Below are 27,047 nucleotides of genomic sequence, written 5' to 3' on the forward strand. Positions count from 1 at the left end.
TTTAAGAATACAAAACATACACACCCAGAGTTCGATTCCTTGGTGTGTTTTCTACTGCATTGTAATTCAAACACTTTTTAAGGTGCTATACTATTTAAAAATTACATTAGTATCAACTTTAGTTGAGATATAAATCATACATGTTCCTACCTGAGAACTCCTTCGACTTGGTCTTTGGTATAGCCCTTTCCACCGTCACCACTACCAGATGTGGTGCTGTCCTTTGTACAGTTTGGCTTGCTCTGATCAGCGCTACCTGATGGTTTTCGGCAATAAGGGCTATTTCCAGTTGTGCTTCCATTTTTCATAATTATTTCCAATAGTGCTGTAGAAAGATACAGAAAGCATACTACATCAAGGTACAGAACACATGATTCTGAGAAGAAAGTTATAAAGTTGACAAATTAAGAATCATGTACTCCACAAAGACCCAGCGGGGGTCTTTTTAAACAGCAAGCATGCCCTTATGTACTTAACTGTTTACATACCACTAATCACCATTTAGAAGTAGAATATTAAGAAATTTAAAGCTCATAACTCAAAATTAGTTTCATTCAATTATCATACTTATGACGCACTTTAATTTGTCTATCATGGTAAAACTGCTGAATACCAAAGAAAAAGTAGTCAATAAGATTATCTACAAAGAAACAGAAATTAGACTTCCTATTTCTTTCCCAACAGTAGCAATGGCAGCTAAAGAGACACTGGAATAATATCTTCAAAATACTCAGAGAGAATAACTGTCAACTTAAGTTCTACATTAATTTTATAGAAAATGCACAAAATTAGAAATACTTTCAAACAAAAACAGAAAATTTACTACTAAAATTTCTAGAAGATATTATAATACATATATAAGGTCTACCGGAAAGTTCTGTCCGCTTTTGGAATAAAACAAAATACAAGTTTTTCTTACCATCAATAAACTTTATTAAATAATATAATTGCCATTATTATTAATGATTTCTTGCCAGCGTGAGGGCAATTTGTATATCCCATTTTTGAAAAATGTTTTATCTTTTGATGCGAAAAATTGAACCAGTGCTTGTTTGATATCTTCTTTATTTTTGAATTTTTTGCCCTTCAAAAAATTTTGTAAGGACAAAAACAAGTGATAGTCGGAGGGTGCTAAGTCTGGGGAATATGGTGTATGCGACAGACATGCTTCTGTAGCATTTCTTCCTTGTTGAAATTCGTAAAAATTATAGTGGCGTAAATGAACTTTATCAGTAGCCATGGGTACACTATCGCTTCACACATAAGACTAACGTGAATTAACTTTGTTTTAGTTAATTTGCTACATCAGTATGTATACATTAAGTGATAAAAATAGAGAGGCACACATGTGCCAAATAAACATGCTTACGTGTCAAAACTTGTTGTGATAGAAATGGACAGAACTTTCCGGTAGACCTTATATTTTGGGCAAAAAGAAAATGCTTCTAGACAGGCTGTGAAAAGGAATGGTGAGCAAATGCTGTGATAAATGTATGAGTAAATCTTAACATTGAGTCTAAAAAACAATAATATTAATAGTTATGTCTAGAATTTGATTTAAATACTGACGGGGCATAAAAGATGGGATAGAAAAGATTGGCTATATATATTCATAATGGTTAAGATTGGAGGGTGATAGGAATTGATTATACTACAGTCTATCCCTCCTATGAATGCTTGAAATTTATCATAAGTTAAAACTATACATAAAAAAAATCAATAGGACTAAAAGGAAAGAAACAGAGAAACCAACCACAATGGCAGATGATTTTAACACATTTTAATTAATAACTGGTAACAGGTAGATTAAGAAAAAAATCACAAAGTATACAAATGATAACACCTAATTTATCAAGCTTGATCTAAAAGATATAACATTATATCCAACGCCTAGTGAATATTCATTCTTCATAGGCACACAAGGAATAAATTGACTACATTATAGCTAAACCATAATGTTATCATTTTTAAATCTCAAAGATTTAGTATCATATCTACCACAATCTATGAGTGCAATGCATTTAATTGAGAAATCAATATAAAAAGGTAACTAGGTAGATCATAAATGGGTTATAAAGAAAAAAATTAGATACTGCATTCCCCATGTTAGACGCACCTTTTTCTGAAAAATTTGGTGTCTAAAAACTGGGTGCATCTAATACAGTGTCTGCAGTTTTTTTTACTTGCATTTCCCACTTTTTTGTGCTTGTTTTTGTGCTCATTGTTGAAGACAGTGATGCATCATCAGACACAGATGAAGACAAGCTAATAGATGGGAATTTTGACAGTGATGAGGAGTTGTATGAATTTTATGATGAATAAAACTGAGTTCAATAACTTTGTATAATACATTTTTAAATCAAAGTTTGGGCCCCAAAATTAAGGTGCGCCTTATACAGGACAGTGTCTTATACATGGGGAAATACAGTAACTCACATATCAAAGAAATAATCATAATAGAAATAAGAAAATAGAACTAAATAAAAATGAACATACTATAATATCAGAACTTGTGGGTCGACAAATTGTATTGGAATAACTGGATATCCACATGCAAAAGAATAAATTTGGACACGTGCTTTACACTGTACACAAAACTTAGCTCACTATAGATCAGATGTCTAAATATAAGAGCTAAAACTTTTTATAACTCTTAGAAGAAATTACTGAAATAAACCTTTGTGACCTTGATTTAGGCAAAATATTCTTAGATATGATAAAAGTATAAGTGCCAAAAAAAATTAGAGAAACTGGACTTTATCAAAATTAAAAATTTTTGCCCTTCAAATAATATCAATAAAGTAAAAAGATAATCCACAGAATGAGAGAAAATATTTACAAAATCATATATCTGAAACATACACACACACACACACATACATACACAGAATATAAAAAGAACTCTTATAATTCAATAAAACCAAAACTTCAATATAAAAATGTGCAAAGAATCTGAATGGACATCCAAAACAAATTTATAAATCGTTAATAAGCACATGAAGTTTCTCAATATCAACCGCCATTAGACAAATGAAAATTAAAACTACAATGAAATATTACTTCACACCAACTACGATGACTATAATAAAAATATGGATAATAACAAGTGTTGACAAGGATATGGATAAATTGGAACCCTAATACACTGTTAGGAATGTAAACTATGTGGCCACTTTGAAAAAATCACTTGGTTGTTCTTAAAAAGATTAAACACAGGCCCTGGCCGGTTGGCTCAGCGGTAGAGCGTCGGCCTGGCGTGCAGGGGACCTGGGTTCGATTCCCGGCCAGGGCACATAGGAGAAGCGCCTATTTGCTTCTCCACCCCCACCTCCTTCCTCTCTGTCTCTCTCTTCCCCTCCTGCAGCGAGGCTCCATTGGAGCAAAGATGGCCCGGGCGCTGGGGATGGCTCCTTGGCCTCTGCCCCAGGCGCTAGAGTGGCTCTGGTCGCGACAGAGCAACGCCCCGGAGGGGCAGAGCATCGCCCCCTGGTGGGCAGAGCGTAGCCCCTGGTGGGCGTGCCGGGTGTATCCCGGTTGGGCGCATGCAGGAGTCTGTCTGACTGTCTCTCACCGTTTCCAGCTTCAGAAAAATACAAAAAAAAAAAAAAAAAAAAAGATTAAACACATAGTTACCATTTGGCCCAACAATTTTATCCCTGGGTATATACACAAGAGAAATGAAAGCATACATCTATACAAAAACTGATTCATGGCCTGACCTGTGGTGGCGCAGTGGATAAAGCGTCGACCTGGAAATGCTGAGGTCGCCGGTTTGAAACCCTGGGCTTGCCTGGTCAAGGCACATATGGGAGTTGATGCTTCCAGCTCCTCCCCCCCCCCTTCTCTCTCTCTGTCTCTCCTCTCTCTCTCCCTCTCCTCTCTAAAATGAATAAATAAATAAAAAAATTTTTAAAAATCAAAAACTGATTCACAAATGTTCATAATAGCATTGTTGATATAAAAAAAAAGGAAACCTTGAGGTAGAAGGCTGTATGGTCTATGGAGTAGTGGCTCACAACTTGTAAATATGAAAATTTCATGGTAATTCTCAACGAAGGCTGTGAACAGCAGCTTAAAATAAAAATCTCTGCAAATTTCCTCATAAAATCAGAGCAATTAGATAGCAAAATCAAAACCTCAAGCACAATATCCTAAAATACAGGAAGGTGAGAATTAACCACCAACATACAAGATTATGTGGGTATTATCATCTGTGCGGGGAGAAGTAAAAAAGAGTAACAGGGCATTTGCTTGTGTACAGGACAAAACAACTCCAAAATTACCAGCAGGGACTCTCTATGGAGCACAACAGGCAAATCTGAGAACAGGGTATAATAAAGGAAGGGATTTGCTCACTCCAATAGCATGTGAATAAAAAGGTTCATAATAAACTCTTAAGGGCATAGAACTCTCCAGTCATGACAAACTCTCAAAATTAATCAGTCACAGCTCCCTTCCATTACAAAGCCACACCAAGGAGAAACTACTGAAACAAGACCCAAACTGAAGAGGACAGGGGCAGCAGGGAAGAAGAAGTGAGGAACTCCAGATGAAGGGAGGAGAAAGCAGTGAGGAGATTTTATATAGCAAGGTGGTCTATTTTCAATCATTACATAAAAAATGAAGGGTCTCTGTGTATTTACAAAGGCTACCTACACATTAAAAAGCATAAAAGAAAATGATAGAAGTAAAATCTGATACAAAATCATTATAAGAAACAAGAGAACAGGAATAAATTTTTCAAGCTAATGAAAGCACATCACGAAGAATTGCTGACAAAAAATGGTAAATAAACACTATCACCTAATACTTTTCAAACCAAGCTGAAAAGACTTTAAGAAATTACACATAGGCCCTGGCCAGTTGTTCAGCGGTAGAGCGTCGACCTGGCATGTGGAAGTCTGGAAGTCCCGGGTTCAATTTCAGTCAGGCCACACAGGAGAAGCGCCCATCACTTCTCCCCTCCTTCTCCCCCTCCCCTTTCTTTCTCTCTCTTCCCCTCCCACAGCCATGACTCAATTGATTACACCATGTAGACCCCAGGTACTGAGGATGGCTCCGTGGAGCCTCACCTCAGGTGCTAAAAATAGCTTGGCTGCCAGCAGCCCTAGATGGGCAGAACATCCAACCCAGACAGGGGTTGCTGGGTGGAACCGGTTGGGGTGCATGCAGGACCCTGTCTTTGTATCTCCCTTAATCTCATTTAAAAAAAATTATACATTGTACAAAGTAATAACAGAATTAGGCCAACCCCAGAAGTATTTACCTATGAGAAATAAAAAATGAAGTAAAAAGAGACTAAATTAGATGAAACAAAGAGTTAAACACAACAGATATTGTGTAAATGGAATATAAAGAGAAGTAAAAACCTTTTTTTAATGAAAAAGACAAAAGCCCTGACCGGTTGGCTCAGTGGTAGAGCTTTGGCCCAGCATGCAGATGTCCCGGGTTTGATTCCCAGTCAGGGCACACAGGAGAAGCACCCATCTGCTTCTCTACCCCTCCCCCTCTCACTTCTCTCTCTTCCCTTCCTGCAATCATGGCTTGACTGGAGCGAGTTGACTCCTGTTGCTGAGCATGGCTCCATAGCCTCTGCCTCAGGCCCTAGGAAGAGCTCGGTTGCTAAGCAATGCAGCAACAGACCAGATGGACACAGCATTACCCCTAATGGGCTTGCTGGGTGGATACCAGCCAGGGTGCATGCAGGAGTCTATTTCTGCCTCCCCTCCTGTCACATAAAAGGGAAAAAAAAGACAAAAATTAGAAAGAAATGGTAAATACTGAAAATAGTTAAAGATCCAACATACATATAATAGGAATCCTGATGAAGAAAAAAACTTAGATAACAATAATTTAAGAAAACATTTCTAATACTAAAACAGAAACAGCTGAAGCCATATAATAGAAGAGCAAATCACACACCTAAGAATATTGATCTATATTAATGGACACCAAGCTATATTCTAATAAAATTAACTGGGCTTCTAGGCAAAAAAATTAAATGACTTAAAAAGGAAAGAAAAATAGATTGCCATGAGAGTTTGCTCATCAATAGTACTTGCATCAGAAAACAATGAAATAACATACCTTGATAGCCAAAAAAAGAAAACTGGAGCCAAGGATTTTATATCCAAGCTTTAAGCATTAAGAACACAGACAAATTGTGTTCAACATTCCAGAACTTAATGAGCATAGTTCTCATAGGCCCTTCCCAGAAACCTATTGGACAACAAGCTTCAGGAATCCAACATAATTAGAGATACATAGGACTGATGGGGAGAATTAAATGTATAGTGAACTACAGAGATAAAGACTAAATGATGATTAAAAGAGACAGCATGTAGTATGTAATATATCCTGACACTGTAAATAGGTTGAAATAATTTTTTTTTTTTTTTGGTATTTTTCTGAAGTTGGAAATGGGGAGGCAGTCAGACAGATTCCTGCATGCGCCCGACTGGGATCCACCTGGCATGGCCACCAGGGGGTGATGCTCTGCCCATCTGGGGCGTCGCTCTGTTGCAACCAGAGCCATTCTAGCGCCTGAAGCAGAGGCCACAGAGCCATCCTCAGCGCCCAGGCCAACCCTGCTCCAATGGAGCCTCGGCTGCGGGAGGGGAAGAGACAGACAGAGAGGAAGGAGAGGGGGAGGGGTGGAGAAGCAGATGGGTGCCTCTCCTGTGTGCCCTGGCCGGGAATGGAACCCAGGACTCCTGCACGCCAGGCCGACACTCTACCACTGAGCCAACCAGCCAGGGCCTGAAATAATTTTTTAATGGTAGCCTTACTCTTTCTTTTTTACTTGAAAACAAAACAAAATAAAACAGTTGTTGGTCTTCTGTTCTCTTCCCTTCATTTCATTTTGTCAGTTGAGGCCTGGACCAAGCAAGCTTATTGAGACCAAGAAAGCAGTCACAGCAAAAACCATGGCTGAGTTTGATTGGGCCTGCCCTACAGGGGTCATGGAGCAAACTCATTATATGCAGGGAAAACTAAATAAGTGAAATGAAGGTAACAGGAGCCATGATTCTCATGGTCAGAGAACACGATTACAAATACAGAAGGGGATAAAGCTAGAATGAACTCTATGGTGGACTACAAAGAGAGGTTTGTTAGTTTCATACAGATATCAAGCTTTATATAGATTAAATTAGTACAGATGTGTCTTCTCCCACATATACATATAACACACAGATATACATACACATACATACATGGACATACATGTTCATAGCTCTGTCTCCTAGAGACCTAGGAGCAATGACATCCCTTTCACAATGAGCTTACCTAGTGTCTGTATTTGTTTCCAAGTACCACTGTCCACTAAAAAGAATAAAGGTTCCTTTGGGAAAAAACTGAGTTCCAGGGTATAAAATAAAAAGTGGGCCCAACAACAACAACAAAAAAATATTTTGGGCCATACAATAGGGATGCTCAAAGAATGGTGAATGAGGACATGTCAAAAAGACACAGGGCTCCTACTGACTAAATCTGAGGCAATCTGAGCATCAAAATAAATAATGATAGTAATGGATTAAAGAAGAATCCATAAACCCATACTAATAAATTGAATAAGTTGAATGCCAACTAATAAATTATAGAAGAAATGATGGAATTAGAAAACCACCATTTGGCAATCATCGGAAACTTACCCAGGAAAGAATCATCAATGACTGGAAAAGGAGTTGGTGAAAGTAATAGAACATTTACACAGTCTCAAAGTATTTCCCCATAAAATACTTCTTAATTATAAAGTGAAAAAATGTAAGTTTCGAGTGGAGAAACTTGGCATCACCTACTTAACCAAGTGATCAAAGTTAACCGCACCAGTCAAGACCAAATCACTATAATATGTTTCCTAATACATTAAGAAAACAAGATTGTTTCTATGGTATTTCTACCAAAAATTTATATGTGAAAATGGCAAACCCAAATTGAAGGAAATTGTATAAAATAAGTGGCCCATATTCATCAAAAATACCAAAGTAAAGATGAAAGGAGAAAAGCTGTATTTGGAGATTAAAACATGCCCATAAACGCAATTTGTGTCCTTTTTGCTATCAAAGACAATTGGAAAAACTGGCAGAATTTGAATGAGCTACATGCATGAATTTCATGAATTTGATGGTTATATTTTGGTTATGTTAAGCGAATGCCCTTGTCTTATAAAATATACAGTGAATTATTTCAGGGTAATAGGACAGCATATCTATAATTTACTCTTAATTAGTTCAGGAAAAAATATAAGAACAAATTGTGCATATGCACAGGGTGAGGAGGGTATGTGGGGATACAGGGAAGGAGAGAAGGGCATGATAAGGCAATGTGGCAAAACTGTTTCCAACAGGAAGCCTGAATAAAATATATATGGGAAGTCTGCACTAATCTGTGACTTTTCTAAGTTTAAAATTATTTCAAAATTAAAAAAAAAACATTAAAATGGGGAGGGAAAATGTAAAGTAATGCAAAGATCGTTTGTTTTCAACAATTATATCAGTGGATAGTGTTGGTAATATTATTGTGAAACTTTAATGTACATAATGTGGCATAAAGCAAGTAAATAATCATGACACATCTATCATTTACCATGCCTTCAGAAACACTTATTACTGTGGAAGAAACCGCTTCCATACACTGAAAAGGCCCAGAAACAATGAACAATCTGGTATCCACAGCACCCTTAATGCCAGATTGTGATGCTGAAACACCGTTTCCCACTAAAAGAAACTACACCTGATTGGAATAAGGTTGATTCAGGTCTAGTACAGGAAACGCACAAGAGGAGCATGAAACAAAGTTACCAAAGAGCAAGGCAACTACTAAAGAGGGCTGGAAGTATGTGTCTAGAACTCAGGAGCTAATCTAAAGGTTCTGGGGAAAGAAAAGGAACCAACTCCTTTTCTTGAAACCTGATCAAAGCATTCAAACACTTATCCTGCCTTTCCTATGTGAATTGCACCACTGTCTTATCCTAAGACAAGTAAACAAGTGAGGGGGAAGTGTCTCTTTATATGTCTTTCAGCTAAGAAATAAATTATTTTTTGAAAACTGTGGAGCCAATATATATGCTGTCTACAAGAAACCCACCTCAGAACAAAAGATACACAAAGACTGAAAGTGAAGGGATGGAAAAAAAAATTGTATGCAAATGGAAATGAAAAAAAAAAAAAAAAAAAAAGAAAGCAAGCTGGGGTAGCAATACTTATATCTGACAAAATAGTCTTTAAAACAAAGGCTATATAGTAAGGGACAAAGAAGGTCACTACATAATGATGAAGGGAGAAATCTGACAAGAGGATATAACCATTGTAAATATTTATGCACCCAACATTAGAACACCTACACATATAAAGCAGGTCTTGATGGACAGAAAGGGAGAGCTCGACAGTGGGGGATTTTAGTACCCCACTGACATAGGTCCTCCAGACAGAAAACTGACAAAAAAACAGTGGCCTTAATTGACACACTAGATCAACTGGATTTAATTGATATCTTCAGAACATTTCACCCCAAAGCAGCAGAATATACATTCTTTTCAGGTGCTCATGGTACATTCTCTAGGATAGATCACGTTAGGAGACAAAACAAGTCTCAATAAATTTAATAAGATTGAAATCATATCATCTCTGACCACAACGGCATGAAACTAGAAATCAACTACAACAGAAAAACTAAAACGCATTCAAACACTTGGAGATGAAATATTATGTTATTAAATAACAAACGGGATAACGAGATCAAGAAAGAAATAAAAAATTTCCTTGAAACAAATGAAAACGAACAGACAACAATCCAAAATCTATAGGACACAGTATAAGCAGTCCTGAGAAGGCAGTTCATAGCAGTATAGGCATACTTTAAGAAGCAAGAAAAATCTCAAACAATCTACTGTAACCCAGCACCTAAAAAAAAATAGAAAAAGAACAACAAGCAGAGCCAGAGAAAGTAGAGGAAGGCAACAATAAAGATCAGAGCGGAAATAAATAACATAAAGGATAATAAAACGCCCTGGCCAGCTGGCTCAGTGGTACAGTGTTGGCCTGGCATGTGGAAGTCCCAAGTTTGACCCCTGCCAGGGCACACAAGAGAAGCGCTCATCTGCTTCTCCACCCTTCCCTCTCTCCTTTCTCTGTCTCTCTCTTTGCCTCCCACAGCCAAGGCTCCATGGAGCAAAGTTGGCCCAGGCACCGAAGATGGCTCCATGGCCTCCGCTTCAGATGCTAGAATGGCTCCAGTTGCCCACCCAGATGGGCATGCTGGGTGGATCCTGGTCAGGCTCATGCAGGAGTCTGTCTGTCTGCCTCTCCCCGCTTCTCACTTTGGAAAAAAAAAAGATCAGGAACAAGACGGGTGTCCCCTTTCACCACTCTTATTCAACATAGTACAGGAAGTCCTTAGGTTACAACATAGTTCCGTTCCTACGACAGTGATGTAACCCAAGATTTGGTATAAGTCGAAACACACCCTAACCTAAGTCACTTACCTATCCTAACACAGTTGTAAAATCATAATTTAGAATATAAAAACACAACGAAGCCATAGAAAAAGGAAATACTGACTGTTACAACAGAAAAAATGAGTGCAAAATTAAGTAGGATGCTAACTGAATAAGCCAAACATTCACGTCTCAATTTTTTTTAGGTTTTTATGACAGTGAACATAGTAAGCTCAAAACATAATTATGTTGAGACTGTCATAACTCTAGGATGCATGTACGGGAAGTCCTATCCAAAGCAATCATACAGGAAGAAGAAATAGAAGGCATCCAACTGGAAAAGAAGAAGTAAAACTGTCATTATTTGACATGATACCACACATAGAAAACCTTAAAGTTTATGCAAAAAATAATACTAGAACTGATAAATGAATTTGGCAAAGTGGCAGGATATAAAATTAACATTCAGAAATCAGTGGCATTTTTATACACCAATAATGAACTGTCAGAAAGAGAAATTAAGAAACAATCCCATTTATTATTGCAACAACAATAAAATAAAGTACCTTGGAATAAATTCAACCAAAGAAGTAAAAGACCTGTAGTATTTGGATAATTATAAGTCATTGAAAAAAGAAATCAAGGAAGATACAAACAATTGAAAGCATATACCATGTTCATGGATAGGGAGAATAAACATCATGAAATGTCCACACTACCCAAAGCAATCTATGGATTCAATACAATGTCTATTAAAATACCTATGGAACACTTAATATATCTAGAAATAATATTCCAAAACTTTATGTGGAATGAAAATAGAACCCAAATAGCTTCAGTAATCTTGAAAATGAAGAATAAAGTGGGAGGTATCATACTTCCTGATATCAAGGTATACTAAAGGACACTGTAATCAAAACAGCCTGGTACTGGCATAAGAACAGGCATATAGATCAATGGAACAGAACAGAGAACCCAGAAATAAACCCACACCTTTATGATCAACTAATATTTGACAAACAAGGCAAGAGTATATAACAGAGTAAAAACAGTCTCTCTTAAATAAATGGTTTCGAGAAAATTGGGCAGGTACATGCAAAAGAACAAGACTACCATCTTAAACCATTCATAAAAATAAAACCAAATAGATAAAAGACTTAAATGTAAGTCCTAAAACCATAAAAATCCTAGAAGAAAACATAGGCAGTAGATTCTCAGACCTCTCTTGGAGCAATATTTTTGTCAATATTATTTCCTTGAGCAAGGGGAATAAAGGACAAAATAAACAAATGGGACTATATCAAACTAAAAAGCTTTTGCACAGAAAAAGACACTATTAACAAAATAAAAAGACAACCCACTCAATGAGAGAACACATTTGTCAATACATATAAGGAATTAATAACCATAATTTATAAAAAATCTCCTAAGACTCAACACCAAGAAAGTAAACAATCCAATTTAAAAATGGGCAAAGGACCTGAATAGACACTTCTCCAAAGAGGATGTACAGATGGCCAAGAGACATGAAAAAATGCTAAATGTCACTATTCATCAGAGAAATGCAAATTAAAACTGCAATGAAATTTCACCTCACACCTGCCAGAGTGGCTTTCATTAACAAATCAAAAATCAACAGCCTGCCCAGGCGGTGGAACAGTGGATAGAGCAACAAACTGGGATGCGGAGGACACAGGTTCGAGACCCCGAGGTCGCCAGCTTGAGCACGGGCTCATCTGGCTTGAGCAAAAAAAAGCTCACCAGCTTGAACCCAAGGTCACTGGCTCGAGCAAGGGGTTACTCAGTCTGCTGAAAGCCCATGGTCAAGGCACATATGAGAAAGGAATCAATGAACAACTAAGGTGTCGCAACGAAAAACTGATGATTGATGCTTCCCATCTCTCTCCATTCCTGTCTGTCTGTCCCTATCTATCCCTCTCTCTGACTCTCTCTCTGTCCCTGTAAAAAAAAAAAAAAAAAAAAAGAATCAACAAGTGCTGGTGAGAGTGTGGAGAAAAGGGAACCCTCCTGCACTGCTGGTGGGAATGCAGACTGGTGCAGCCACTGTGGAAAACAGTATGATATTTCCTCAAAAAATTAAAAATAGACCTGCCTTATGACCCAGCTATCCCACTTATAGTAATATATCCTAAGAATCCTAAAACACGAATTCCAAAGAGGATATGCACCCTCATGTTCACTGCAGCATTGTTTGCAATAGCCAAGATCTGTAAACAGCCCAAGTGTCCATCAGTGAACAAGTGGATAAAGAAAGCTTGGTATATTTACACAATGGAATACTACGCGGCCATAAAAAAGGATGAAATTTTACCTTTTGTGATGGCATGGATGGACCTAGAGATTATTATGCTAAATGAAATAAACCAGGCAGAAAAAGACAAATACCATATGATTTCACTTATATGTGGAATTTAATGAACACAATAAACTGAGTAACAAAGTATAAACAGGAAGGGTTACAGGGAACAGATGGACAGCTGTTAGAGGGAAGGGGGGAGGGGGATGGGATCGAAGAAAGTGAAGGAATTAGCTAAAATCATCTATACATAACAGAGAGACACAGCAGCCAGAGGAAAGGGGGATATGGACGTATGGGGAGGAGGGAGAACAGGGGAAATAGGGATGGAAAGAGACTGCGCATGAGCAGGGGGCACGATGCAGTGTGTAGAGGGTGTTATATTGGGTGGGACACTTGAAACCATGTCAACACAATAAATTTTTTTTTAAAAGTTCTTATCTTGAGAAGGAAACAATAAATATTAAGTAAAAAAGGAATTCCGGACATTGATCCTGAGATACAATAACATTTCAATAAAACTTAAATATTTATACTTAAAAAAAATTGTTAAGCCAGATACAAAAATGGTTATATGAATTTAGTATTTATAGGTGGCTACAAAATCCCACGCCTGCTAGTTGGAAGTTATTGTATATTCCCTTTCATTCTTACCACAAACATGTTCTCCCAGTGTTTTTCTGGACATCTTTCCTGTTAATAGCTACATGCTGAATACTGTGCTAAAGCAGTATCACATAGTTGCTTTAGATTTTCAGGTTATTATGATAGTGAAAATTTTCTACAATTTCATACATAAGGGTTCTGCTTAACAATGACTGTGTGTGTATATGCGCTCACACCAAACACTGGTTCCAAAGAATTAAAATTTGTACAAGTTCCATTACCTCTGGGTCTCAATATCCAGTTTTGTCATCTTAAAAATGGAATCAGCAAGGTTTTCTGATTAGTAATCACTGGAATCAACGCCTGAGAAGGTAACATGATTCAGTTCAAATGTTGTCAGAATTTACAGCACGTTGGATTTTTCTGATTTATGAAATATCTCATGATATTTCACTTACAATGATGTGCAGTATTACAAATATTAGTTGGGCAGATACAGTAATTATGAACCAGATTACATTTGTTTTTGGTTTCGAAACTATCCAGCCTTATTTCATGCATTCACTTTCCAGACATACTGCTTTGCCTGGGATTTTAACATAGTTTGAGTTAAGTCTATTCCATATTAAGAAACACTGAGAAGTAAATACAATATTAAACGTGTTTATGTGGATAATCCAGAAGTGAAGAACCAAGGTCTATTTTTATTTAAAAGTTTCTGCCACCTACCTGTTACGTATAATGTCCATCATTAGCAAAATCTAAAATAAGAACACAACTTGAGTGTTGGCCCAGCATGTGGATGTCCTGAGTTTGATTCCCGGTCAGGGCACACAGGAGAAGTGCCCATCTGATTCTCCTCCCCTCCCCTTCACACTTCTCTCTCTCACTCTCTCTCTCTTTCTTCCCCTCCTGCTGCCATGGCTTGATTGCAGCAAGTTGACCCGGGCACTGAGGATGGCTCCATGGCCTCTACCTCAGGCACTAAGAAGAGCTTGGTTGCTGAGCAATGAAGCAATGCCCCAGATGGGCAGAGCATGTTCCCTAGTGGGCTTGCTGCGTGGATCCCGGTCAGGACACACGTGGGAGTCTGTCTCTGCCTCCCCTCCTCTCACTGAATTAAAAAAAAAAAAAGAACACAATTTGAAAACAGATTTTTCCTTCCTCTTCACAAACTAGAAATAGCTTTTATTTGTGTGATTACAAAAGTAATGTTGCTCACCTCATTTAAAAAACACAACAACCATAAAATAAAAATCACATATAAATCCCACACAAGAAAAAAAGATCATTCAACATTACTGTATATTTAACTCTAGTTAGCTAGCAGTCTAGCTTTTCAGATATTTTTAAACAAAGCTATCAATAGAATAATCTACATATATTTGTAGCCTACCTTAAATTCATAGTACATTGCGTATATCATTTTATAGCAATAAATATAGGTTCACATGATCATTTTTTTTGTTTTGAAGACCTTATTCAGGGCTATTGTAATAGGAGAGCAAGATGAGGCTCAACTCAGAATTCCGCAAAGACAGCTGGGGTCATGTCCAATGAGCAGAGTGTGGGGGTTAGTTCAGTGGATGGAAAATGACTGAGGTGCACCATCCTTTTTAATAGGCACACAGTATAGGAATGAATGCAATTTATTTAATCAATTCCCACTTATGAACATTTATATTCTTTTCAAATATTTGCTACAGTGACAATTATATGTATATATTTTTGCACACTTGTCAGATTATGGAAAACATTTAAAAAAATATATTAGCATGAAAAGCCTTACAGCTATAAATTTTTCATTTAATTATATTTGACAAATCATCTTAGTTGAAGATAATAAAATTATATAAACAGGTATTATTCTAGAAAATCCAGGCTTATAAATGCCACAATTATATGCAAAACACTTTTAGACACCATGGAAATAAAAAGAAGGTTAAAATTAAAATGGTTCCTGAGGGCAAGAGTTTTTAATCTAGGAGAGGGACAGCTATATACACAGACAATACAAGGAATGAATGCTGCAAGGCAAAGAGAACATGTTAACTGAGAATGAGAAAGTAGTTGAATCCAAATGGAGATTAATCATAACTTAAGGCAATTATTTGTGCTCAATTTGGTAACCAAAAAAAATTACCGAAGAGACAATTATGATAGTGTTAACTCGACGGCACGCTCCAGATACGTTTCCCATAGTATTTATATATGACATCCTTACAGCACTTGATTTGAGCCATTATTACAGCCAGCAGATACTTCGTATCTGGGTTCTCCAGGATGTAAGCTCCAAGAGAACTATGACTGTCTTATTGTTACTGATCCCCTAGTTTCCAGAACTATGCCTAGCACAAAAATGTGTACATTCAGCAAATATTTGTTTACTAACTAGATCCCTATTTTACAGATGAGAAAATTGAGGATCAGCAAGATAGTTATTTATGTAAGGTTGCACAACTACTAAATTAAGGTTCAAAATGAAATTCAGTGTTTTTTCTTCAACTATAATGTCCGAAATCATTTGGCGATAAGCTGAAATTTAAAAATAATTTTATAACACTTAACTTGACGCTATCAAAATAATTGTTCTGAATGCATAATTTATATTTGTCACTAAATTTTAACTAAGTCAGGAAAAGACAAAAAACTGTCTTAAAAGGAATAGGTTGGATAATACATGTGTGTAATGACAGGTTAAAAGTTTTATTTTACCTTTTTAAGTGAGATAATAGGGTACAGAACTTTGAATTTTTTATTAGATTTCAACTTTAAAATAATGTAGCAAAAAAAGAAAAATAAACACATATATCTCTCACATAAACGGGAAAATAAAAATAAGACTATTTTAATTGTTATGCTGCAAATAGATGCTGCCAATTACAGGTATACATAAGTTATCCATTCATTAAAACAGACACAGGATGGCTTTTTTTGAAGTTGTAGGCCTCCATTTGGTTTAAATTACTATGAAATTCCGAAAAACAATAAAAATGCATTTCTATGAAAAAGGATTTATATTTCAAACTGCCTCTCAATTAGTATACTAAAGTATTAAAATAGCAATACAAAGCACTAAAACAGTGAGATAGTATCCTTCTGTGCAAGTCCAATACATAACAATAAATATAGTTTAAGAAACCAAAATGTAATTTACTTTCTGCCTGAAGACATTATTTATCCAGAATATTTATATTTCCTACGTAGCAGCTACTCATGTATAGCAATCCTTTCAAACATAAATCAAATTCTTAGTATAGAAAATATCTGAAAGCTGTAAAATTCATTTCATTTAGTTCATTGCAATAAACAAATTGTAAAATAATATTCTCAACTAAAAACATAGAAAGCAGCAATATCCTAGATCCATTTGAAAATCAAGTTTTTCCTCAAGGAAAACTTGCCAATTTTTAAAAGTGTTTTATCAATCAGACTTCTCACCTGGCAAGAAGAAAACCTAAAGAAAAACTTCAGGAATTTAGTTGGAGTTTATCTTCCCATTTACTGTATAAAAATAATGAAGATCAAAATGCAATGTTTTCTTTTGCCTATCTTAGGTATGAAAACATATTCACAGGAACATTCAGTCAAAACTCAAGTTACAAGGCCATGACGGTAGTCTATAATAGATAAAATTCAGAAATAAAAATGTAAAATTTCATTTTAACCAATAACTTCAATTTCCTTCTACACTTCACATTTTACCAGGAGCTTACAAAAATATTCTAGACCTTTCCCTCCTTTGAATTCTTAAATTATTCCAATAAACATCTGAAAACATTCCATGTAAATTACACTTTGTTAAGTATCTGTACATAATTTTATTTCAGCTACTGTACATCCTGTCAATCCTGTGTCATAATTATCATTTGATACAAGCCTTGATAACTAAGCAAGGCTTGGAGAAGCTACGTAACTTGCCCCTGGTTACAAAGCTGTCTGAGGCAAAGTCTGCATATGAACTAAAGTTTTCACAGACTATACCACAACAGAACGCCATCACTTTATCTATAATCATATCCTGCTGTCTTATAACACACTGTACTACTTTCAACTTATATATTTTTTAAAAAATTTCCATTGATTTTAGGGAGAGAGAAGCATCAACTTGTAGTGTTACATAGTTGTTTCATTTAGTTGTGTCCTTACTGAAGGCTTCTCATAGGCCCTGATTGGAGGGTCAAACCCATGAATTCTGGTGTGCACGGTCAACGCTTTATCCACAGAGCAACCCGGACATGCCCATTTTATGTCTTATTTTTTCCTATGTTCATGTCTTTAAGAGCAATAATTGTGTTGTGCTTTAATAGTATCTTATAGTATCCCTTCAGTATATTCATTCAAGTAGCTTGTATGACAAATGAATGCTAGACTACAAGTTTTAAAATGATATCAAAATAATTGAGCGCTCACTGAGGATGCTTTCCATGTATTAAGTCACTTAAATCCTCACAGCTCTAAGAAGTCAGGGCATTATTGTCCCATTTTGCAAATGGAAAAGCTAAAGGCTAGATTCTCTAACTTTCCCGAGATTCAGGTTACAAGTTAATAGGTGGAGGAGCTAGGTTTCAAAAGCCAATGTTCTATCTGAAGTGGTTATTTGCATGTTCAAACTGTCCCTCTAGGACTTGATAGTGACTAAATGAAATCATGTATCCATACAGTAGGAAGATTCAAAACATTTTAACTCTGGACACTGATTTCTTAAGAGAAAAAAACAAAAACACAGGCAATAAAAGCAAAAGCAGACAAATGGGACTACATCAAACTTAAAAACTATGTGCATCAAAGGACACAATCAACAGAGTGAAACACAACCTAAAGAATGGGAGAAAAAAACTGCAAATCATATATCTGATAAGGGGTTATTCTAGATTATACAAAGAACTCCTACAACTAAACAAACAAAAAATAACCAAATTACAAAATGGGCAAAGGACTTGAACAGACATTTCTTCAAAGATAATATACAAACGGCCACAAGCACATAAAATGATGTTCAACATCACTAATCATTAGAGAAATGCAAAATCAAAACCACAATGAGATACCACCTCACACTTGTCAGAATGGCTACTATAAAAAAAAAGCAAAGACAAAATAACAAGTGGAGATGTAGAGAAAATGGAACTTTGGCACACTGTTGGCAGGAATGTAAAATGGGGCAACCACTATGGATATAGCAGTTTCCCCCAAAAAGTAAGAATAGTACCACCGAAATAATCCAACAATCCCATTTCTGCGTATATATCCAAAAGAATTGAAAGCAGGATTACAAAGAGATATCTGCACACCCATTTTCATACCAGCATTATTCACAATAGCCAAAATATAAAAACAACCTAAAAATCTACTAACTGATGAACAGATAATGAAAACGTGGTATATACAAGCAATGAAATATTGTGCAGCTTTAAAAAAAAGGAGCCTGACCCATGGTGGTGCATGGATAAAGCAATGACATGGAATGCTGAGGTGGCCAATTCAAAATCCTGGGCTTGACTGGTCAGGGCACATATGGAAGATTGAAAGTTGATGCTTCCTGCTCCTCCCTTCTCTCCCTCTTTCTCCCCCTCTCCTCTCTAAAATGAATAAATTTTAAAAAAAAGAAAGAAAAAAAAAGGAAAATCCTACCAGATGCTACAGCACAGATGAGCTTTGAAGACATCATGCTAAGTGAAATAAGCCACTTAAAAAAGATAGGTCCTCGGCCCTGGCCGGTTGGTTCAGCGGTAGAGCGTCGTCCTGGCGTGTGGAAGTCCCAGGTTCGATTCCCAGTTAGGGCACACAGGAGAAGTGCCCATCTGCTTCTCCACCCTTCCCCCTCTCCTTCCTCTCTATCTCTCTCTTCCCCTCCCACAGCCAAGGCTCCACTGGAACAAAGTTGGCCCAGGCGCTGGGGATGGCTCCGATTGCATTGGGCAACGCACCAGGCCCAGATGGGCAGAGCATCGCTCCCTGGTGGGCATGCCGGGTGGATCCTGGTCGGGCACATGTGGGAGTCTGTCAGACTGCCTCTCTGCTTCTAACTTCGGAAAAATACAAAAAAAAAAAAAAAAAGATAAGTCCTCGAATAACATTGCTTTTTTCAATTTCATTGTATTACAAAGTTGATCAGATGCCATAAGGACTTTATTTCTGTTTCTATTAAATAGCCTAAGGCAAATCTGGTTTGATTATACCTTGTTTTGTATAAAATCACAGAACCTATTGACTATATGAAATGAGGAAATACTGTACAGGCTTTTCAACCTCTGATCCACGGACCAGTCTGCCAGAAATTTCCCACCAGTCCTGTTAAGAGTTAACCACCCCGATGTTGTATGAAGATTACAGACTCAATGACCTTAGTCAAATTCACTCATGCTCGGGATGATTTCTGCCTTAGCGGTCTAGAAATAATTCTATTTTCACTGGTCCCCAAGTGTAAAAAGGTTGAAAAATCACTGCATGATTCCAATTATATAAGCAGTGGTTTTCAGCAGCAAGTTTGCCAGAAATTTTCTATGAGTCAGAGAAAAAGTTAACCACCCTGATGTTGTATAAAGATTATAGGATCTATAATTATTGGGTCTGTGATCTTCATACAACATCAGGGTCGTTAACATTTTGGCTGACTAGCACAAAATTTCTGCTGGACAGGCAGTTGAAAACCATTGATATAAGGTATCTAAAGTGGTCAATTCTTTTTTTTTTTTTTAAGTGAGAGGAGGGGAGATACAGAGAGACTCCCACATGCACCCACACTGGGATCTACCCATCAACCCTGTCCTCATCGCCCCCGGGGCCAAGAGGCTGGAACCAATGGAACCAATCGAACCAGTTGAGCCACTGGCTATGGGGAGAAGAGCGAGAAAGGAGGAGGAGAGGGAGGGGAAGAGAAGCAGATAGTCGCTTCTCATGTGTGCCCTGACCAGGAATGGAACCCCAGATGTCTCCACACGGGGCCTATGCTCTATACACTGAGCCAACCAGCTAGGGCCAAGGAGGACAAATTTTAAAAGATTTGTGGTTGCCAGACCAGGTGGGTGGGGAAAATGGAAGACTGTTTAACTGGTATAGAGTTTCAGTTCTGTAATATGAAAAATTCTAGAGGTCTGTTGTAGAACAATGTGAAAATGGTTAACACCACTAACTGCACACTGAAAAATGGTTAAACTGGTAAATTTTATGTGGTTTTTGCCACATTTAAAAAATTATTAACTTTTTTCTACCACTTCCCTTTCCTGTCCGCTCTGGTATACTATTCTATAGCAATGTCATGAAAGGATAGAGGAAAATAAAAAATACAAGGTCTTCAACAATGTAGAAACAAATTAAGAAAACAATAAAATAAAACAGGTAACCCCACATTCCTATTATCAATAATTTTCTTCTTAACCTGGAAATACCTGAAACAGTATACTATTAGCAAGGAAATAAGAGTAGTGGTTAAAGACCTTTTGAAACTGGAAAGCTCAAGTACAGTGCTTTTCTGCCTTTGCTACTAATTACTGTGTAGCCTTATTTATGATATTTCCTCTCTTTCATCCATCCATCCATCCATCCATCCAAAAGACAGCCTGTTTCCATTAGGGTAAATCTGTTCAAATAAATTCTGTACCTCTACATAGAATTGTTCTGAGGAATAAATGAAGTAATTCATATAAAACACTAAGCACATGGTCTGGCACTTTGTAAGTGCTCAATAAATGTTGTTATTATTACTTTACAGCCTAGAGAGCATGACTTTAAAGCCTAGGACACAAAAAGGGTAAATTCAACTAAAAGAAGTCCAGTAATCTGTTCCTTAGAGACCTGCCTAATTTGTGGATAATTATGGTGTTATCAAACCAAATACAATTTAGCAAATCATTACTGACTCTATCATTCTTGCCAAATTTGTGTTTGTCTTTTCTAAAGGAACTCCCTCCCAGGGAAAAGCAATGTCATCTCAGGTATTCAAAAGTCTTCGCTTGGGGAGCAGGGCTTTAACCCTAGGGATGGTGGAACCTGAGACCATTAGCAGCGAGAATTCCCAGTTTCTTTCACTTCATTAGGGGTCTAGGTCTTATTTGGGGGTGAGGATGGGAAGAGAGAGGGCCGCACAACTAAGCACCTGGATATCAAGTCCACTCGGTAAGGCTAAGATGGGACCAGACAAATCTCCCAGGGACATTCTCCTGGGAGAATGGCAGCCGGACATTTCCGAAAACGGACCAGGGAACCGGCAACTTGCGCCCGTCAGTGAGAGCCGGCATCTCGCAGGGAGGCAGGTGCAGTGGGAGTCTCCGGAGCCCCCGCCAAGCCCCTGCCTGGCCCGGTCCGTTCGGGGCAGGGGCGGGAGTGTGCCGGGCCGCTCCTCCCGGGCGTCCCACGGAGGGTCGGGCTGCCCGCGGTCCCGCCGGCTCCCTGACGGGCGGCTGTGGGGGCGGGGCGGGCTGCGAGGGCAGGGGGCCCGGCGCGGAGGGACGGGGCCCCGGGGGCCTCACCGCGGGCCGAGGGCAGTGGGTAGAGCTTCTCGGCCTTCTGCAGGAAGCGCTGGGCCTTCTCGCGGTCGCCGGCATTCAGGGCCTCCCGGGCGATCTCCACACATTTCTCCGCCTCATCCCGGTTCCCCTCCATGCCTTGGCTTGTGCCCTCTTCCCTTTCCTCCGGGAGCGCCGCTACGAGGGGCTGAAGCCGCCGCCGCCGCCGCCGAGGAGGCGAGGCCGGCCCTGGTGGGGGCGTGCGGAGGCGAGCGGGGCGGGGCGGGGCGCAGCGCAGAGACCGCGGCGGCGGCCGCCCCGGCAGACGGACGGGCTCGCAGCTCCGCCTCCTCTCCGCGGCCTCCCCGCCCCCCGTGGGCCGCTACTGCGCGAGCCGCACCTCCCGGCCGCGGGACCCGGGCGGCCGAGCCTCTGGGTGGTCTCGGCACGGCGCCTACAGGTTCAAAGCCGATCGGCCCGAGGGGGCGGGCGGGACGCCAGCCCCGCGGCGCCGGGGGTTCCGCTGAGGCTGGGACTGGCCCTCCGCGTTGGCCGCGTGGAGCCCTTGAACCCCGCGCGGCAGGAGCAGGCCGCAGCCCGCCTTCCAGGCGGCCGGGCGACAGATCAGAGGTGAGGATGCCGTTTTCAGGAAAATCACCTGGGATGGCCGGCCCGCCTCCAGGGCCCACAGCCTTGGGAGGGTCCGTCAGGTGACGACCGCACTGTCAGTCCCTAACGCAGCGCTTCCGGCACAGGTGCTGACGAACACAGCAGTGCAGTAAGAGGCTAACTCTAGGTCGTTTACCTTATTTTAGCTGCACACCATTTTCATAGACCCAGATTTCATGAAATTGCCTCTTAGGATACCAATGAGGATAGAAGCAAACTGCAGTTCTGGCCCTAATCCTAATTTTTGACCAAAGCACAGCAGTAATCAGCTTTCTGGGTATGCATTACCATCACAGTACACTACCTGCTTTTCTCCCTAACCCACGTTTCATACTGCTGCTGTTTATGTTGGTCTCCTCAGGGAGGGGAAAAGGGTCACTTATTGCTTGGAAACGTCATCCAAACTTTTAAAAATGAAGATAATTTACCATAAATAGTCAAAATAATCCAATCCAATCAGTTTATTTGTAACCATTTAAAATACGCTCACTCAAGCTATTGTAGTATTCCCCTAAAGATGTTACTCAGTATTACACAATTTAATTCAGAAACTGTAGCACAGAGAACACTATTCTTACATTTCACTGAAGGTTCCTTCTGTGGAGGTCGATACTGAACTTCTGACCTGCCTCTCTCCCTGCCCCAAGTCCACCACAGCAATACTACACCAGTAGTGCTGTATCATACAAGTTTGGCCAAGACACAAACTCAGATTGACAAATAGCTTTTAAAAATTGTCCCATTCCAGTTTCTGCTAGTTTTAAAATCTTTAACAGCTAATTATATAACAAAAAGTTTTACAGTTGGGCCTGCTAATTATTGATCTTTCTAGACAACTAAAAAGTTTAATTGTTGAAGAAACAAAGTTATTGCAGGATGAGAGAACCTGATCCAAAGAAAGATGTTCTGCCTGACCTGTGGTGGCACAGTGGATCAAGTGTTTACCTGGAACATTGAGGTCACTGGTTCAAAACCCTGGGCTTGCCTGGTCAAGGCACATATGGGAGTTGATGCTTCCTGCTCCTCCCTCCCCCTTCTCTCTCTCTTTCTCTCTCATTCTCTCTCCTCTCTAAAAATTAATAAAAAATAAAAATAAAAAAAAAGATGTTCCTACTACAATCAAGCAAATTTAAACACAACTAGTTTGGGATATGACCTTTATTGAGCTTATCCACCGAAGTGGAGATGTCTGTACAAAACCAAATGTTTGTTACTATAACTTCTGCATCACAATTAAAATCCAAACAGTTTTTTAAAAACAGTCAACTCAATCAAAACCCACTACTTCAGAATCAATAGCTTCTTTGAAGCCACAGTAACACTTAAATATGGTTAAGACTCAAATGCAGAAATTTGGTTGGTTGGAAAGCTAATTAAACTTCCAACTTGCTCAAATAGAATTACAAAAAGGCAAAATTGTGTTTTTCACAGAGATACAGTCCACTGGAATCACCAACACTGGACAGCTGTTAGAGTATTTAGAGTCCTGAGATAATAAGAAATCCCGGCATCCTTTAAACAGTCTTCTGTTGTCCTTTCTTCCCAATCAGAGATTTGTGGATGTGTGGAATTACACCTAGGAGAGGAACAGGGATTAATTCTATTTTTAAAACACTTAAAAATGCACTATATTTAAACCAGAAGTTTACTATTCAAACTGATGACTTTAAATGTGAACCCCAAGTACGCAAAGTAAAACTTGATTCCATAAGTTGTATTTCATGATGAATCATTGTGTATGTCAGTGAAAACATACTCAGGTGTCCTCTTTAGATGAAAAGTTACCATTTTTTTTGCTTGAGAAGCAAAATTATTTTCTCTAAAGGAATTTAAAGTATAATTTTACTGTTTACATACCACCACCAGCAATTGTAGCCTTGATGAGAGAGTCCAATTCTTCATCTCCACGAATAGCAAGTTGCAAATGACGAGGGGTAATACGCTTTACTTTTAAGTCTTTTGATGCATTTCCTGCCAATTCAAGTACCTAGAAGGCAAAGGCTAATCAATCTCTTGCCAAACTCTTTAGGTCCTAAAGAGTTTAGGCCACGATCCAGAGCAGAACCAAACCTTCATGAACGTAAATTTAACAGTTGTTTCTCTCCTTCCTTCACCCCCTGAACATCACGACAGCATTAAATTATAAAGGGACCACGCAATTTTATTCTCAAGAGCGGCTTAAACTCAGTAGGATCCCTTAATGATCACCAGCTCCCTCTAGCGTTTCCAGAGGCATCTCGCCGCGTTTAGGGCCTGGGAGTTTTCTTGCATCACTTTCCTCCTTCCCTCTCGCCACCTAAGCGCCCCCCCCCCGCCCCCCAACCTTTCCCAGATTTCAGGCGTACACCCGTTTACCTCTGCGGTGAGGTACTCCAGAATGGCTGCGCTGTACACAGCAGCAGTCGCGCCCACACGTCCATGACTGGTCGTCCTAGATTTCAGGTGTCGATGAATACGGCCCACCGGAAACTTAATTTTAAGCACAAACAAATGCAAAAAGATAAGAGTCAAAGGTGATAAAATTACACCCGCGCCAAAGCAAGGACGCCGGTGCAGCAACGCGCCCCCGTACCGACACACGTGATCGCCCCCCTCCCCGATATGTATATCGGCAAAACAAGTCGCGACACCTCATCACCCACGCAAAGACAGAACACCCGTTTAGAGCGATGATAAACAAGAAAGGAGGATGAAAAAAAAATGTCACGATCCCCTGACTGCGCCGAACCGCCACTGACCTGCAAACCGGCTCTCTGCGAGCGGGAAACCGCCTTTGTCTTGGCCTTTCCGGAGTCTTTCCCAGCCTTGCCGCCAGCCTACGGCGCGCACACGCCCGCGAGCGAAGGAGGAACGGAGAAGATAGGATTACCAGGGCGGCGCGCCCCTCCCCCACCGCGGCGCGGCCCGGGCGCGAGCGCGCCCCCGTGCCCCGCCGGGGTCTCTGGCCCACCGCAAGGGCGACCCCGCCTGCGCGCCCCCCGCTGCGCGCCAGCCGCGGCCGCGCGCCTCCGTCCGCCCGTTCGCCGCCCGCTGGCCCCCAGTGGCGCTGCGCGCGCCACGCAACCGTCACCGCCCGCCGCGAGATCGGAGGCGGCTCCGCTCGCCACCGACAAATCACCTCTCCCCCACCCCCCACCCCGCTCTTCCAAATCCTGTCTCCGCGCGTTCCCAACCGTCGCCACTTCACCCCCATTTCCATGTGTAACGGGTTTTTCTCCGCCGGAAAAAAACCCGCTGCACCGTCAAGCGCCTCTGGGAAGTTTACCATTTCGAAATCTGCTGAAGCTCAAACAAGCAAGGAAGAGAAAGGACTAGTGAGACACCCAGCGACACCTCACTGCCTACTCCGTCGCACCGCGATTCAAACTGCGCTGTCTCCCGCCTTCCCCGCTCCCTTTATACTGCAGAATGTTCCCTCATCCGGGAACTCGGATTGCTCATCCCACCAATGGCTGCCACCCGCCCTCGGGACGCGTCCTTGAGGTTTCAGCCAATGAGAAAACGTAGAAAAGGGCGGAGGGGCGGGCCCTTCGCAGCTCGAACCGCTATTGGGGCGTGAAGAGGGAGAGGGGGGAGGAGGGAGGGATGGGAACCGGGGAGAAGAAGGGCAGCACGGCGGGAGGAAAGAAACAGAGCGAGCTACGCTGCGGGAACGAGACACCCTGCGTTTGTGGTCATGTGCCTGGGAGGAGGAGCTGAAAGGCCTATGGGAGGAGCACGCAGCTCCCTCTGGTTTCCTAGCGGGTTCCGGTGACCACTTGAAGTCGCCTCCGGGTCTTCAAGATCCTCCTTAGTGTTCCCCACGCACACCCCAGCGCGTCGCTTGCAGACACCTTCTGGCATGCAGCCTTCTTCCGGGGTTCCTCCCCACCCTGTTATCCATCCATGGGTTTGACAGGTGGCCCGAATGCATTTGGTAAGAGGAATCCCGATGCCTCCGCGAACCACAGTGTCGGTAGAGATTTCGTGTTACCTCACCCTACGCGAGTCCCCAGCCACGGACGGGTCACGACCCTGTGCCCCCCACTTCCTTTTCAGTGGTGTCTCCCACCTTTTCTCTCCACTTTTGAAACTGCCTACGGGACAATTACACGGGAACAAATGTTGTAGCAAAGTCATCGCGTTGGACACAAAGACCTTTTGGTGTACACACGAAGGGCTTGGGGTGAGGGCGCTATTATTTTTTTTAAGTCAAATCATAAACTATATTTTCCCGGAGTCGACAGATAGTGGGTTACACCTATAGACTGGTATCTACAGTTGATTTAATGATACCTTAAAGCTATTATATGTCAATTTTTTTATACTAAACATTTTGCTCCATGACAGATGTTAATATAAATGTCATTGGGTAACTCCTAACATGATTCACAGGCAGTTATGGATGGTCCATTTAATCAATTGCAAATGGTGGGCTTAAAAAAAAATACTGTACACTCAGTACTGTCATAATGGCAGTTACTTAGTCTTCCAACTAAGAGTAATAACACCTGTGTACATCTCCAGCTGCTTGGAGACAGTGATCTAAATATTTCATATTTGTAGTGTTTAATGCACTTAATATTTCTGGCGT

The 27,047-nt window shown here is 40.2% G+C and overlaps 2 protein-coding genes across 5 annotated transcripts in view; both read right to left on the reverse strand.

Moving 5' to 3' along the window:
- DNAJB14 (DnaJ heat shock protein family (Hsp40) member B14) overlaps window positions 1-22,103 on the reverse strand; it is a 56,573-nt gene extending 34,470 nt beyond the window's left edge. For 2 of the 4 annotated variants that reach the window (XM_066387379.1, XM_066387377.1), the window contains exons 1-2: window positions 21,830-22,100; window positions 151-325 (exon numbers count right to left, since the gene is read on the reverse strand). In XM_066387379.1, the coding sequence (XP_066243476.1) occupies window positions 151-325; window positions 21,830-21,962 (308 nt within the window). In that variant the 5' untranslated portion in view covers window positions 21,963-22,100. Of the gene's footprint in view, window positions 1-150; window positions 326-21,829 lie in introns of all 4 variants that reach the window. The other 2 variants (XM_066387380.1, XM_066387381.1) reach the window with 2 other exon arrangements.
- Window positions 22,104-23,614: 1,511 nt separating this feature from the next.
- On the reverse strand, window positions 23,615-25,894 carry H2AZ1 (H2A.Z variant histone 1). The gene is made up of 5 exons (XM_066387382.1): window positions 25,740-25,894; window positions 25,213-25,290; window positions 24,830-24,943; window positions 24,332-24,461; window positions 23,615-24,050 (listed from the first exon to the last, which is right to left on the reverse strand). Exons 1-5 carry the CDS (start codon window positions 25,740-25,742, stop codon window positions 23,989-23,991), a joined length of 387 nt encoding a protein of 128 aa, XP_066243479.1. The 5' UTR covers window positions 25,743-25,894; the 3' UTR covers window positions 23,615-23,988.
- Window positions 25,895-27,047: the final 1,153 nt, after the last annotated feature.

The sequence above is a fragment of the Saccopteryx leptura genome, chromosome 5 (assembly GCF_036850995.1).
Source record: "Saccopteryx leptura isolate mSacLep1 chromosome 5, mSacLep1_pri_phased_curated, whole genome shotgun sequence".
Lineage (NCBI taxonomy): Eukaryota > Metazoa > Chordata > Mammalia > Chiroptera > Emballonuridae > Saccopteryx > Saccopteryx leptura.